Source organism: Lynx rufus, unplaced genomic scaffold (assembly GCF_022079265.1).
Source record: "Lynx rufus isolate CCGP_SWC_20201006 ecotype Redwood Valley unplaced genomic scaffold, mLynRuf1.p SCAF_2, whole genome shotgun sequence".
Taxonomy (NCBI): domain Eukaryota; kingdom Metazoa; phylum Chordata; class Mammalia; order Carnivora; family Felidae; genus Lynx; species Lynx rufus.
The window spans coordinates 38,305,398-38,321,001 of NW_025814834.1; the positions used below are offsets into that span (position 1 = coordinate 38,305,398).

Below are 15,604 nucleotides of genomic sequence, written 5' to 3' on the forward strand. Positions count from 1 at the left end.
AGGGGCCACAGAATCAGCAAAGCCAGTCTTATAATGACAGGCCAAACAGTTTTAGATATTGGGGTTTTCTTGATTTTTTATTTGAGGCCAAGCTCTCACACAGAGCATTGACTTTGCTTCAGGTCAAATGAAGTCATACTTTAGACCGGGTTAGTCCTTGTTTAAGTCACTTAGGTAAGGTTTAATTTGTTGAACCAAACCCTGGAACCCGTTCAGTTCACAGAAGAACATATAATTATGTAACTTTTGTCACAAGACTCAAGAAAAATGTTTTATAGTCACAGCAGGGATTCAAAGAGGTGAGGCTAAGATGGAAAATGCTTGTAGAGATAACAGTAGAAGAAAAAGAAATGGAAAGCATTTGTGAAAGTCTAGTCTCAGTTCTTAGTGTAGCTCTTTGCACAAATTAATACACTTGAGATATTTTTCAGGTTTCAAATACTGAATCTCTATTTTCATGGAAAGGATGATATAACTAAGAGGGTTAACCATGGTTATATAGCTTTCTGAATTTTCTACAGCATACCCTTACTTTATATGGAATAGTTACGTGACTGTCCTATTTCCACTTATCAGTAATAATTGCCTGCAACATACATAGGAAACATAAATTCCCAGCTAATTCAGACCCCTCTTTTTACCCACTTAAGAGTTAGTCCAACCCTTTATAAAACCTATTTCCCAAACCTCCTAACATATAGACTGGTTTGAACATCAGTTCTTGTCATGTCCCCTGCCTGCCATCTGTTTTAGATATTAGTGAGTCACAAAATGCCTAAAAACAGTAGTCTGAAAGAGACTGAGAAGGAGCAGAGGGTCTGAATTGTCAGAAAACAGAATCGTGTCCTTGGGCAAATCCAAGGGTGGTTGGGTAGGTTGTATCATCAAGTGATAATAAGAACGATGATTAAAACCAACAGCAAATTCACAAATCTTGAAACTAAAATGCATGCTGGTTTTAGGGGAAACCTCCAATACACAGCATACAAACTTTGATTACTGTCGTGGAGCAATCAATGGAAGTTTGTAGAAGACGCAACGCATGTAGACTGGTTCAATTTGGCCAATTTACGCTGAGCGTCTAGTTGGCCGCTACTGTGGGGATAAAGGGAGCAAGTTCTTTACCTTGTGGAATTCTTGGTCTTGGAGGGGAGATATCACACAACCATCTATGCTCATGACGAAGACAGCTTTGCCTGGAACTCATGGCATGCACAGGCCAAGCTTCGTGCCTGCCTAGGGCTCTATTTACTTACATTGTCTTGAATTCTCTCATCACATCCTCCAGTTTACAGATGGAGAAGCAATATTTTTTTCCGCTGCATTTTATCATCTTAACAACACAATATGTTAAATGCTTTGCCATGGACTTAGAATGGAGTCTGACAGGCAAAAGTCCAGCCTTGGCTCTGCTATATACCTGTGGGGTCTGGAGGAAATTTCTTAAATTATTTGAGCCACAGTTTTCTCATCTGTAAAACAGAGATATGGTATCTACCTCAGCTCTCGGCTTCAATGTCAATATTTTCAGAAAGGCCTTATTCCATCATTCTGAGGAATCTTGTTCCCATCACGCCAGTCATGGGATCCCATTACCCTGTTTTAGTTTTTTTAAAAAAAATTTTTTTTTTCAACGTTTTATTTATTTTTGGGACAGAGAGAGACAGAGCATGAACGGGGGAGGGGCAGAGAGAGAGGGAGACACAGAATCGGAAACAGGCTCCAGGCTCTGAGCCATCAGCCCAGAGCCCGACGCGGGGCTCGAACTCCCGGACCGCGAGATAGTGACCTGGCTGAAGTCGGACGCTTAACCTACTGTGCCACCCAGGCGCCCCACCCTGTTTTAGTTTTGTTACAGCCTTTATCACCATCTGAAGTGTTGTCTTGTAACTGGTTTCCAGGACTATTGGCAGCCTCCCCATTTGAATGTAAATTTCACAAGGACAGGGACTGAACCCAAAATCTGGTTCCTGGCACACAGTAGGCTCTCATTATGTGTTACATGAATGGGCAGCGAACCAGGCAACAGTTAATGGAGATGGAAAGGAGAAAGTGACTGTACTTATATTTAATGTCCTTGAGAACAATTCTATGTTCGCTTTGAAAGAAATCATTGTATGCTTTGAACACTGCTATTACAGTAGGTAGAAGGGTTTGAGTTTTTTCTCTTTTGCCATAACGAAGGTCTGAAAATAAATTGAATGTCATCATCCATTGCACGATAGTCCATCCCTGACCTGAGCTGGGCTCCAATAAAAGGAGCAGGGACACAAATGCAACACACAGACCCCGAACGGGATCTTTTGTACATGTGACTGCGGGAGACGCTGAGAGAAATGTGGAACCAGAGCTCACCTGAGTAGGTTTTGGCCTTCATTCTCCCCACAAACATTAACCTCAGAGTAAGTGACATGTCTGACTGTGTCTACAAAAGGCACCTCTGGCCTCCACTGACTTGTTTATCTTTGCCGCCGTTTCAGGATTCTGAGAAGCGAACCCCGCTTCATGTGGCTGCGTTTCTGGGAGATGCAGAGATCATTGAACTCCTGATTCTGTCAGGTAAATACCAGATCTACTTAAAAGTCAATTGCAGATAAAAATTTAAATGACCAACTCACTAGATTGACTATGACAGTGAACCCAAACGAAATTTCTTTATTGTGCTCATGGAAGTTTATTTGATCAGTGATTTTATCAGTAGACAAAAACAAAAAAAGAAAACAAAACAAAACAAAAAAACAACAATGCAAGAAGTTATTCTTATATGAAAAATGGCGTAGCCATTAAAACATTTTATTACTTTGAAAGTCTGATTTGACTAATCAGGCCCAGTATTATAGATGAATTCAGTAGATTTGGATATCTTTTCATTTTTTTGTCATTAAAAAAATGAACAAACAAAACTGACTCCTTAAAGCCTGCATGAAAAACACAAATGTATCTGTGTATTTACATACATTTAAATTGTGTGGCAAAATAATACTATGTTTTGTTTATGGATACATGACTATGACTATGTAATAAAAAATGGAAGGATAGGAAATATACCAATTTCCAGATGGTGGTTACCTCTGAAGAGGCTGGTTGAGTGAGAGATATTTTCAGGGAAGGGTAAAGAAGAGACTACAACTCTGTAAAATATTTTGTTTAAAAAAAATCGGAAGCAAACATGGCAAACGTAGTTTGGGGGCTATTATTCTCTTTATATTTTATATTTTATGAATTTTAAAGATCTCATTGGATCTAGAAATACCAATGCTTTCATTTTTGGAAACCTGTATGCTTGGTACATCTCACCAAACTGGTTTCCAAAACCAATATGTGCTTTCTCCCTTGAGTATTTGCTAGACAAATCCCTAGAATGAATCTGGGCACATGCACGTGTCTCGGTGTGGATTGCAGATCAGCTGGCTTTTTCCCCTCCTCCTTTTTGTTTGGGAAGATTAAAATCTGGAAGAAATACCTCTGCCCGCAGACTATGCAAAAGGCCTATATTAAGATTTTGCCTTTGTTTGCGATAGTAAAGGGAAACTGTAGAAATCCAAAGTACGCTATGCAAAGGTAGGAGCTAATGCATGTATTCAAACAGACGTGGGGAACACTGTAGAAGAAACTAACAAGAATTGTGCTGTGATACACCAGGAAGGCTCACATTGCCCTTACTTTTGTTGTGTTCGTGTTCTTGAGGTGGATTTTCCCAGGAAGCAAGTATTCAGTGCCTTACGACGTGTGTGTGCTCTGTGCTCCTGACAATTGCACGGAGCTTAGGTTAGATTCTGTGTGACATTCCTTGTGCTTTAAAGAACAGGCCTAACTGCTAATATACTGAGATTTATTTTTGCAAGTCATTTCTTATTTTATGTTTAATGTACATTGTTTCCTCCTTTTTTTCACTTTCCATTTGATAGACTGATTTTTTTTTCTGCTGGATTAAAGGTTATATTTACTGAAAAAAAAAATAAAAAATAAAGAACAGGCCTTCCTTCTGACAGTTTTAAAGATGTTCCAGGGCTGTGTTCCAAACAAACATGTATTGTTTGGTGTGACACAGACTATGGCTGAGAGCCAGTACATACCTGGCTGGTTGCCCTATAGCTGTAGAATGGAAAATTGTAGGCAAAACCAGTGGGGGTGTAAAATAAGAATTTTGTGGCACGACAGCTAAGGGGTCCCAACCAACCAAGTGTTGTATTAAGAGACATCTCAACGTCTCAGAGGAATGTTTAGTTCATGAAGGTGCAAATTCAAAACTTTGTCTTAGACCCCCAACTTTGGTTTTTTGTTTGTTTATTTTTCCACATCCGAAGGAAGATTTTAATTCTGCAGCATGAAGTTGACCCCTCTATGTTCCTCAGGCATCTGTGGGCTGGTGACTGTTTGAGAAACTTGGTTTCGTATCACCTTCACGTGGGATGGAGTCCATCAACCTCACTTACATGGGGCTCATCTACTAGAGCCTGGAGAAATTTTTCCATAGATCCTGATCTGCACACCTGTTTAGTCTCTGGTATAATTTTGGATGGCACATGCAATGGAATTTTTCCTCCTCCTCATATCCAATTAGGAAGACGTAGGATACAGGAGAGCATTGGGAAAGTTCTTTCGAAATTTTACTCAACTGTGGAAGCTTAGACAAACTCTTGGAATTCACATGGCTTTAATTTCCTTGAAAGGTCCTTTATTCAATTTGTATATTAAATTCCTAAAGAAATATCCTTGTAAGAGCACGATGATTTCATTTCTGAGCTTACATCTGGCAGCTGACCCTTTAGGGAATCCAACCAAACTGCTTTCCAGTTTAATAATGGATGAGGTGCTAATGATTCCCATGTTGGACAAATGATTTGGCCTTGCCAGAATAGCCCATTACAGCTGTGTACTCCATTGTTGTATTAACTTACAGAGCATAGTGTAACCCAAGCCCACTAAATTCCCACTGACATTATCTCCTATTAGCCAGGCGGATGGAACCCTGAATGCCTCTGAGTAGAAAGGGAGGAATTCAGGCCTTGAAACTTTCCTCTGCTTATAACTGCCAGTTCAGATTCTGGCTCTATTCTCCCCACCCCATCCCCAGTCTGGCCTCTGGCTTCTGTTTGGGAACTAGCCGAGTCAGGATTTAAGGCAAAGAGAAGGTGAAGAGCATGCTAAATCATTTGCTGGAGATGCATGAATGAGATCAGTGTGAACCAATCAGTGGATCCGTGGCTAAGAGTTAAGAGATTGGGGTTGAGCTAGAGGAAGCAGAGCACACAGGAAACCGAGCACTGTCACAATACCCTGTAGAGAAACTGGGATGCTCGAGGTTCAGGTCCTGGGCTGAAGGAAGAAAACTGGAGGTACCCACCTGCTAACGTGGGAGTGTTTGTGAGGTGCAACTGCTAACTAAAAATGATATGTTTATTAGACATAGGCCACCAAACAAGTGTATTCTTGTAAAATCATTTCCTGTGATTTGTCAAAATGTGATTACCACGGTCAATGCAAATTGCCACCAGTGCCAGGGGCAGGTCATTCTTTTGATTCTTTTATGCATAACAAATATTCATTATTCATCCTTTGAGGTTGGATTTGATTGGTGTTTGTTTGTTTGTTTGTTTGTTCTGGTGAGAGAGGGGTGATTAAACCAGGCACCCTCAGTGTGGTGTGATTACAAAGTAATGAGCCATTTTCTGGTGGGTGTGTAAACTGGTTCTAAAGGCAGGTCCAAAGGGAGTCTGAAAAAGGTTTTAAGCAATTGTCACATACACTGAATTATCATACACTCTTCCAAGGTTATTGCTTTGAAGGACAGTGCTCCTGGGCTGTAATAACATTTGGTCTGTTTGCTTAAAAGCAAAATCAATAGCAAGCTGATCTCATTACATTGAAGTCATATTTCATATGATCTTTCGTATGTATTTATTTCTACAATTAAAAGTCAAACTTTGGATAAACCAGACTTAAGAATCAATTATCCTTTCTGGGCCTGTAAGGTTTTTCAGTCACTTAGTCTTTGTTTTACTTCTTCCTAGATGACAAGGCTGAGAGAACAGGAATATTGCCTCTGGGAAAGATACTTAGTTTCCTTTACTCTTGATCTCCATAAAAAAAAAAAAAATCAAGCAGTAATAGGGATAAGATGAAAACATACTTAATTTATAATTAGAGTTTATGCCTGACAACTTTTAGTTGGGTCTTTGTTTCTGAAGAATCAGTATAGCCTAGCACCTTTTTTTTTTTTTTTTATGTTTAAGGTTGAAAATGTCCTTGGGTAAAAAGCATTTGCCTTTAAATCATTAGACATGCAGACTCTGTGTCCTTCAGTGCACAATGGCGCCTGACAGGCAGGTAAATAACATGAAGCTTCCTTTAGAAAAATCAGTTATAAATATTCAACTGAAAACCATCTGACGTCTCCCTCTGACATGTAAACAAGACTCTTGGACGTGTTCAGCGGAAGAGGATGAGGAAACCAGTGGCAGGGGATGACACTGATGAAATACTGCTTGGTCCCCATTCAGATAACTCTGCTTTTGTCATAATAATTTTGTTGTTCAGGGAGAGGAGATTTTCCTGGCAGCTGCCCGTTTAACCTTCTGGAGGAGGAGAAGTGGAGGGATAGAAACTGAAGGAAGCTACTTCTTAGATTTCTAATTATTTTTCAATTCCTCAAGTGACGCTAAAGCTGCAAGGAAACAATGCTGGCATTGGTTGGTTGTGACACACCGGGTGTGGGTTGTTTTCTGATATCAGCAAGCTCGGGGTCATCTTTCTCCTTGAAAGAATGTTAATATTAAAAGCCACATTGAGCACTACATAAAACTGAAAGTTTGCAGACTATATAAATAATAATAGTAATAACAATATAATGTAAATGTATAAATATAAATAACAAGAAAAACAGTCATAGAAAAATAGAGAAAACAGGCAAAAAATATGAACACGCAGTTCTCAGAGAATAAATTGCAAATGTCCAGTAAACAAACATATTAGAAGATGCCCAACCTCACTATTAAACAGGAACAGAAAAATGTGATATTGCTTCCTTCCAATCAGATTTGCAATATTTTATTGGCTGATAATATCAAATATTGATGAGGATGTGGGGAACTAGGCAATCTCACACATTAGCACTCTTTGGAGGATTGAGACTAAGGATTAAAACCGAAAGTGTGTGTGACCCATGACACAGAAAGTCCATTTCTAATTATCTATCCTAGACAAATACTTGCACGTTTGTAGAAGGAATCATTTTATGGGTGTTCACAGCAGCATTTTTTGAATAATGAAATACTGGAAACAACTGAAATACCCATCAATGGACAGAATGTCTAAAAAATGTACTGTGTTTATATGTTGGAATACATGTGGTAATTAAAAAGAATGGCGTCATAAGTATCAACAGAGATAGGTATGAAAAATATATCGTGTGAAACAATGCAGAATGTCAATTCAGAAACAATTCAGAAACTCAGAGTGTTATAGTAGGATACAATATTCAGAGGGTTATTACAATATGATATAATCTATGTAAAAGCATACTTATAAAACACTATAGATTTTTAAAAATTACTGTGTAATGTTTTAAATATGCAAAAAAGAATATTGTACTGACCACTCAGCTTAATTCTCTCAGTTTTCCTTGGTACACATATTGGCCTGCGTAGGGGTAAAAGAAACTGGAGGCTTATGTACCAGGCTCAGGGCAGTGATTTTTTTTTTTTTTTCCTTCAGTAAGTGGGGAGAGTCCAGCATTGAGAATGATTCTCCAGAGGACTTTACTCAAATCTTTAATAATTCATGTTTTAGGGACGCCTGGGTGGCTCAGTCGGTTGAATGTCCGACTTCAGCTCAGGTCATGATCTCACAGTCCGTGAGTTTGAGCCCCGCATCGGGCTCTGTGCTGACAGCCCAGAACCTGGAGCCTGCTTCCGATTCTGTGTCTCTCCCTCTCTCTGCCCCTCCGCTGCTCATGCTCTGTCTCTCTCTGTCTCAAAAATAAATAAAAACATTAAAAAATTCATGTTTTAAAGAAGAATGCATTATTTGTATGATGAAACCATGAAGTAAAATAGGTCTGCTGATTTTCATTATGTTAGGCAGATTTTCATAGCTGCTGTATAAACTAGCTCAGTGAAGGAGACTTTGAGGAATCTCTCTTTTAACCAGAAAGCTTCCTTCAATTAGCAACTGTTAATTTAGGACTGCCCTGGGCTTGGACCTAAATTGGCACACCGTGCCAAAGACAGATGCCCCCAGTTTCTATTCCTTAGTCCCTGATTCTGCTCTGATAATAGTTAACAAGCAATTATGTAGTGCTTACCATGTGTCAGAAAGTGATCTCAGGTCTTTTGTGGTTTATCCTTCTAGACTGTTCAATATTTTTACAAAAGCAGGCTCATATAATATTTTGGTACTTACTTTTTCCACATAACAATGGTTTGTGAACATCCCTCCACATTAAGAATTCTTATAAAGCACCACAGCCACCGCGTATGGCTATATGCTAATTTATTTAACCAACTCTTCTCTAACACCAAGATTGTTTCCTGTATATTACTTTTTTGGCTAACCTTTTTTTAACACATTCTTGAAGATTAGTCTTAACATTAGCCCATAGTTATTTCCTTTAGAAACATGTTATAGAGCATTCTAATACACTTACACAAAGACAGAAATAGGTTGTGGGTAAGAGAGAGAGAGAAAGGGAGAAGAGAGAAGGGGAGAGAGAGGGAGGAAAAAGGGGGAGGCAGAACACAGAGGGAGACTGAAGGTAAGATTTGGACATGCCATGGCCAAAGCTGGTGAACACAGGTACCATGCACGTGCCCTCTGCCCCTCGTTGGTATCCTGGTGATCTGCCTGGTGAGGAGCTACTGGGGTGAGATGTTTAGATTCAAAATGTCGTGATAAAATTTGGGAAGACAGCAAAAGATTCCCTGAGATTCTCAAGCTCTCTCACCTCTGGGTAGTCATGAACTTCTGTGGTCCCACCTTTTCTGGGTGTGCTGACCTTGCTTCTGTTCTACAGCTGGGGATCTATCTGTGGGATCAGCTACAGTGATTGAGGAGGGAAGAGAGCATGAGAACAAATTTTAACTTGAAAATGTCTTTTCAAATTGGACTGTGCCACTGAGGTTATCTACAAATCCAACAGCAGTTGTGGTTCCTAATCAATTATATACCTGGAGTGAGCCTTCGGAAAATCCTGGAAGAGACTGTGCCTGGGCCACTTTATATGAAAATGTCATTTTTTTTTTATCCGTGAGAAGGGCCACTGACCAAGAAAAAATAGCATAAGAAAAAGCATCATAATCCTCCCCATTTTTTTAAGCTTACTTATTTATTTAAAAAGAGAGCGAGAGAGAGCACGAGCTGGGGAGGGGCAGAGAGAGAGAGAGAGAGAGAGAGAGAGAGAGTCCCAAGCAGGCTCTGCACAATCAGCATGGAGCCTGAGTTGGGGCGTAAACTCACAAACCACGAGATCATGACCTGAGCCAAAATCAAGAGTCTGAACCACCCAAGTGTCCCAAACTTCCCTATTTTTATTAAGAAACATAAAACTCCAAATGCACTGCTTTCTTAGAAATGTTTAATAGTAAATATTTCAAACATACAGAAAATATGGAGAAAAATATAAGTAATACCCATGTACACCAAGCTTTAAGATATCCTAACGTTTTCCATGTTTGTATCATATCTGTTTTCTAAAGAAAATATTGAAGATACACTTCCAGCCCATTTGGCATACTTCATCCTTTTTTCTCTACCATCCCTTCCTAGAAGCAACCACTGTCTAGAATTGCTATTTGTTTTCTTTAGCCATATCTGTTACTTTTGTTTCACACCTATGCATCCACAAACATCATGTAGAATTGTTTTTGTAAATTTAAAAACTTTATATAACTGACATTATGTAATAGGTATTATTTGTAACTTCATTTGTTCATTCACGTTATTCGTCTGAAGTGCATCTGTTTATATATATATATATCAAAAACTTCATTCCTTCATTTCCATGACAGTATGACATTCCATTGTACACATATACCACAATGTATTTATCCATTTTCCTTTTGACCAGCATTTAGGATTTCAATTTCTTGCATGTTACAAACATGCTGCAGTAAGCATTTTTCCACATGTGCGAAAGTTTGTCCAGGGTATATGTTTGGGATGGGTCGCTGGGTAGGAGGGCACATGCAACGTCAGTTTTACTGGGTAGCAGCAAATTGCTTCCCAGAGGTGGTTGTACCAGTTCATACTCCCACCAGCTGTATGTAAATCTTTTTTTTTTTTTTAACATTTATTATTGAGAGACAGAGAGAGACAGAGCATGAGAAGGGGTGGGGCGGAGAGAGAGGGGGACACAGAATCTGAAGCAGGCTCCAGGCTCTGAGCTGTCAGCCCAGAGCCCGACACGGGGCTCAAACTCACAAACCGCGAGATCATGACCTGAGCCAAAGTCGGACGCTTAACCGACGGAGCCACCCAGGCGCCCCAATTTAAGTGTTAATATTACTCCCTACCCTTACTAACTCTTCGGATTGTCATACTTTAGGATTTTCACCAATTTGATGGGTGTGAAATCGTATGTTAATGTTGCTTTCATTTGCTTCTCCCTGATAAATTTTGAGAAGTATATTTTCATATGTATCTTGCCATTTGGGATTCTTCTTGCATTAGCTTTTTAAGCTTACACACAGGCAATGCAAAATTTGCTCTGTCAAAGACTATGAATAATGAAGTATGTATTTTTGTTTCATATTATTATAACCAGTGTTTGGAGCTAAAAGGAGAAATGTAGGGGAAAAGGAAATGAAATCAAGGGGGAATGTACATGTATAAATACTTGCAATATATATATATACATATATATATATATATATATATATGAAAATGGAAAAAGATAGAGAAAGATGGAAAGATAGAGGGAGAGAGGAATGAATCTAAGGAAGGCAGAGAAAGATTGGAGAAAGTAGAAGGGAAATTTAATCAATGTTTAGTGGAAAGGTTAATTGTGAAGTGAGGCACACTGCCTAAGAGCTTGGGCTTTGAAGTCAGACTGCCTGGGTTCAAATCTACCATTTCCTAGCTGGGTACCTGGAGCTTATTACTTCTTGTGGCCTTAGTTCCTTCATCTACAAAATTAGCATCTTAATAGCATCTCCCTATTAAATGGACTACACATTTGTTAGTATACCAAGCAAGAGCTCAGATTATATTAGCAGTTTCTAACAAGGCTGTTAGCAATTGCACAGCTGTAATAATAGAATTTTAGCTCTTCCGAACTAAAGGGAGCTTTTAAGCAAATGAGTAGACAAGTTGGGCTTTACCACTTAGCATTTAGAACTGCACTGTCCAACACGGTAGTCACAAACCTGCGGTGGCTACTGAGCCCTTGAAGTGTGGCCAGTTCCAGTGCGGATGTGCTGTAAGGGTAAAATACACTCTGGATTTTGAGGCTTTTGCATGAGGAAAAGAATAAATTACCTGAATAATTTTTAAACTCAATTACATGATAATAGTTTGGGTATATTGAGTTAAATAAGATATATTACTAAAATTAATTTTGCTTCTTTTTTTTATCCCCCTTTTTAATGTGGCTACCAGAAAATTTAAAATTGCATCCTTGGCTCCCATGACATTCCCACTGGACTGCACTGACTCTGAGGCTCCGAGTCTGAAGGGATGCGGTACCCACAGCAGGTACCACATCTGACACACATAGCGTTTCTTCCTACGAACGTACTAAAGGAGGGGGTGACTACAGTGGTTAATGGGACAGGGTGCAGACAGTTCAGTGACACCTCAGACTCAGACTCAGGGTGTGATGCGACCAGGTGTTGTCCCTCTCAGACGACTGGTTTGACTTTGTGACATGAAGTTAAAACTGGACAGGGCAAGCGAACGGGATACCCTGATGCAGGCATCCCCACCAGGCATCCACCCCTATAGGACGTTCACTCCAGAGCGTTTAGCTCAGGACTTCTTGCTACAGGACAAGGAGATAACCTGCTGCTGTTGATTCTTAGCATGCCCAAACTGATTTTATTTCATCCTTATTGATGTAAGGGGCTTCAGCCTTTTCGGGTAAACTGCCTGGACAGAGTTAGTAGAATTAGGATTCAAGTAATTTTAAGCTTGATGAACTAAGCAACAATTTATCAGTGGCTTTCAACCTTGACAGCATATTAAAATAACCTTGGGTCTTGGGGAGCTTTTAAAAAATACTTGCACTTGGCTCTATCTCAAGCCAATGAAGTCAGAAGGAGGGGAGGGGAGGAGAGACCTCTCTCTCTCTTGTTTTAGGGATTATTATGTTCTTGCTCTCTGTAATTAATATTGTTGATGGTATTTGTTCTTCAGTTAAGGAGAAAAAATAGGGTAAGTTCTATGATTTGTTATTTCCTTTTAGCTGGTGGCTTAAACTAAATGGCTAGCTCACTTTTACCCATGAAAGTCTCCTGTCGCCTTTTTTTTTCTTTTCTTTTTAAAACAAGGTTTCTATTTTTCAGCTCTCAGCTGGCCTTGGCCTCACTGAGATTAGTCACTCCCTGATTCCACTTGACTCACTTTCTCGGCCCTTGTCCCAGAGGCACCCCCTCCACACTTCCCCTCCTCTGCCTTACTTTCTAGTTTCTTTGATTCATGTCTCCACTCTTCGTCCTCACAAGCTTCCTTCCTTCTTGTCCTGAGGCTAACATAGGCTCCTCAGGTTGCAGCTACAAAGATATCACAGATATTTATCTTATCCTCCTCTTTTATAGCCCTTTAAAGAAATTTTCCATCTGGGCAAAACACTGATCAAAACCCTGGACCCAAAAAAGGGAAGCTCATATTGGGTGTTTCCACAGTTCAGTTGTAGACTCAGTGAACTTGCAGTCATAGATATGGTGAGGGTATCATGGAAGGAGGGCATGCTCTACTCTCTGGAAATCCATTCACATAGAGCTTCTGTTCCGTGATGGCGACGTGGCTCCCAGAAAGTTGAGCATGGGTGGCACATCCCTGAGTGTGCGCTTGTTCTGGCCTATGTGTGAGCCTGTCTGCCCACCCCATAGTGGCAGGGGAGGGAGGGCCGTGATCAACCTGTATAGACTTCATGTTGTGTCTGTCCAAATGCTTTGGAAGCTGGCTTCTTCCTACCGAGATACCTGGCTAGTCTCAGAGAAATAATTGGGATTCCTGGATAGAACAGATTTCTGCTAATCCCCTCAGCCCAGATCAAGTCTCATGAGAAGTCAACCTTACAAGACTTGTTTGAAATCCCACTGGCCTCTAGTATACTTTTATTGGAAGGCTGCTCATCCTAAGCAGTTTGCCAAGAAGGGTATTGTGTGTCCTGCGTGGTAAGTATACTTGAAGACTAAAACTAACATATGTGATTATATATTGTGTATTGTCTATAAAACATTTTATATTTATACATTTTATATACATATATGTTTATATACATACACACATACCTGCGAAGTTCTTCATTCTTCAGAATCGACATTTCCCTGCTCCTGGAGAATCTCCACCTTCTTACATCTGTGTTTCCTATCCAATGAGGCACTGCACTTCTCACACAGTCTTTATGCAATTCTGGTGACATTTTCAGCTCCTGGTTTCACTTTTTCTACTATCCTAGGTCTCTCCTCCTGGCTGGTGGCTAGCAAATGCATGACCGGTACAAAGAGAAAACAAAACAAAATATGGTGGTTGTACCAGGCAAATGAGAGCACAAGATATCACATTTGATTTAACATCAGTAGAATTTCCCTGACTGCATTATGCCTCTAACTTGTGCTTTTGGTTCCAGGAGCTCGTGTAAATGCCAAGGACAACATGTGGCTGACCCCACTGCACCGGGCTGTTGCCTCCAGAAGTGAAGTGAGTGATTATCTTATCTAATCTAGCACCTCCAGTCCACAGAAAGAGAAAAATGCTTTCTGCTGAATTCGGTATTGTTGCTTGTGAACAAAAGGCTTTTACTTCTAATACAAGAGGGTTACCAAAAAACAGTTTGTTCTTTTGAGCACCTCCTTCATGCCAGGCATGGTGCTGGGGGTGGTGACTGGAGTAGTCCCAGGTAGACAGTGTGATACTTGACTTCAGTGAGTTCTCAGTCTGAAGGGGGTGCTAAACATGTAAGCAGATCAGTACAATATCATAACTTAATTGGAGGAGGAAGAAGATAACTGCCTGAGTAGAGAAGTCTTCCAAGAAGAGAGGTCGGTTGAGCTGGTGCTTAGAGGATGAGTAGGGACTTACCAGGCCAGAAGGAGGGGGGAGGGTGGAGGCAGGACAGTAGACGTGCTAGAGGACAAGGGCCATGGACATGATTGAATGGCAGGTTCAGATGGCTATAGATGGAACAAGGGATGTGGTGGAAGATAAGTCTGATGGCAGAGGCTGGGGGTCCTCTGAGCAGTAGGGTACAGTCACGGCAAGATAAGAATGAACCTGACAGGACTTGGGACCTTGTGAGGGTGAGGTAGAAGAGAGGTCACTGGGTGAATGGTGATGCCATCGATTGAGAAGGCAGAGGCAGAGGAGCAGGGAAGGGAAGTTAATCAGTTCTGTATGAACATGTCACATTTGGCAAACATATTACCAGAATGTAAGCTCCATAAGGGCACAGACCTGTTTTTTTTTGTTGTTGTTGTTTTGTTCCTTGATGATGTCCCAAGCCTGGGACATTGTAGGTGCTTAAGAAAGAATTTATTTTAAATTCCAAAAATGCAGGTGAAGATGGTTAATAGATGATCATTTTTTATACACGTCTAGCACTGAGGAACTGAGAGGATGGTCATTGAAGCTATAGCAAATCTTAAAAAAAAGGGGGGGGAGGGGCGCCTGGGTGGCTCAGTCAGTTAAGCTTCCGACTTCGGCTCAGGTCATGATCTCACAGTTCATGGGTTCGAGCCCCACGTTGAGCTCTGTGCTAACAGCTCAGAGCCTGCAGCCTGCTTTGGATTCTGTGTCTCCCTTTCTCTCTGTCCCTCCACTGCTCACTCTCTGTCTCTTTCTCAAAATAAATAAACATTTTTAAAAAAATTTTAAAAAGAAACTACAGCAAATGGCCCAGCTGGTTCAGGGAAAGTATAACAGATGCGAAGAGAGAACCAGTGTGGGGGAGGGGTGGCCAGGAATGCTGGTGAATATGAACCTTGCAACCTAGTCAGAGGGGATGCCCACCATCCAGGGATACAAGAGGCTGTCACCTAGGGGGCACTTGTCATTGGATGACTAGTTTTTGTAGCTGATTTTTTACCAAATGAGGCTTCTCTGCTGCTGGAGAAGGTGCTGTTCTCCAGGTACAGCTAGGAGCAAGTGGTGTTGCTGACGTGTTGATGGCTATCATCAGCGTCAGCTTTTCCTCTTTGGCAAACTATCTGGACATTTCACAATATGCTTCGTAGATGACAGTTAACTTAGTGCTCATAATCTTCCTTGCTGTGCTGTGTGATTTGAGTAGTTTTTATAAGATGCGGTCTGTTCTCTTTCCCAATAGCCCACATGGAATGAGGGAAACAAATGATCCTAAGTTGCCTGACTCAGATCCTGGGGAATCCAGAATCTCCTTATGGTCTCACGTTTCATTTCTGTTTTACCTGGGAAAGCAGGTACAGTG

The 15,604-nt window shown here is 40.6% G+C and overlaps 1 protein-coding gene across 2 annotated transcripts in view; it reads left to right on the top strand.

Moving 5' to 3' along the window:
- Nucleotides 1-15,604, top strand: part of ANKRD44 (ankyrin repeat domain 44) — a 325,289-nt gene that overhangs the window by 157,627 nt on the left and 152,058 nt on the right. For both annotated transcript variants that reach the window (XM_047083714.1, XM_047083715.1), the window contains exons 3-4: nt 2,481-2,559; nt 13,790-13,860. In XM_047083714.1, the coding sequence (XP_046939670.1) occupies nt 2,481-2,559; nt 13,790-13,860 (150 nt within the window). The remainder of the gene's footprint in view (nt 1-2,480; nt 2,560-13,789; nt 13,861-15,604) is intronic.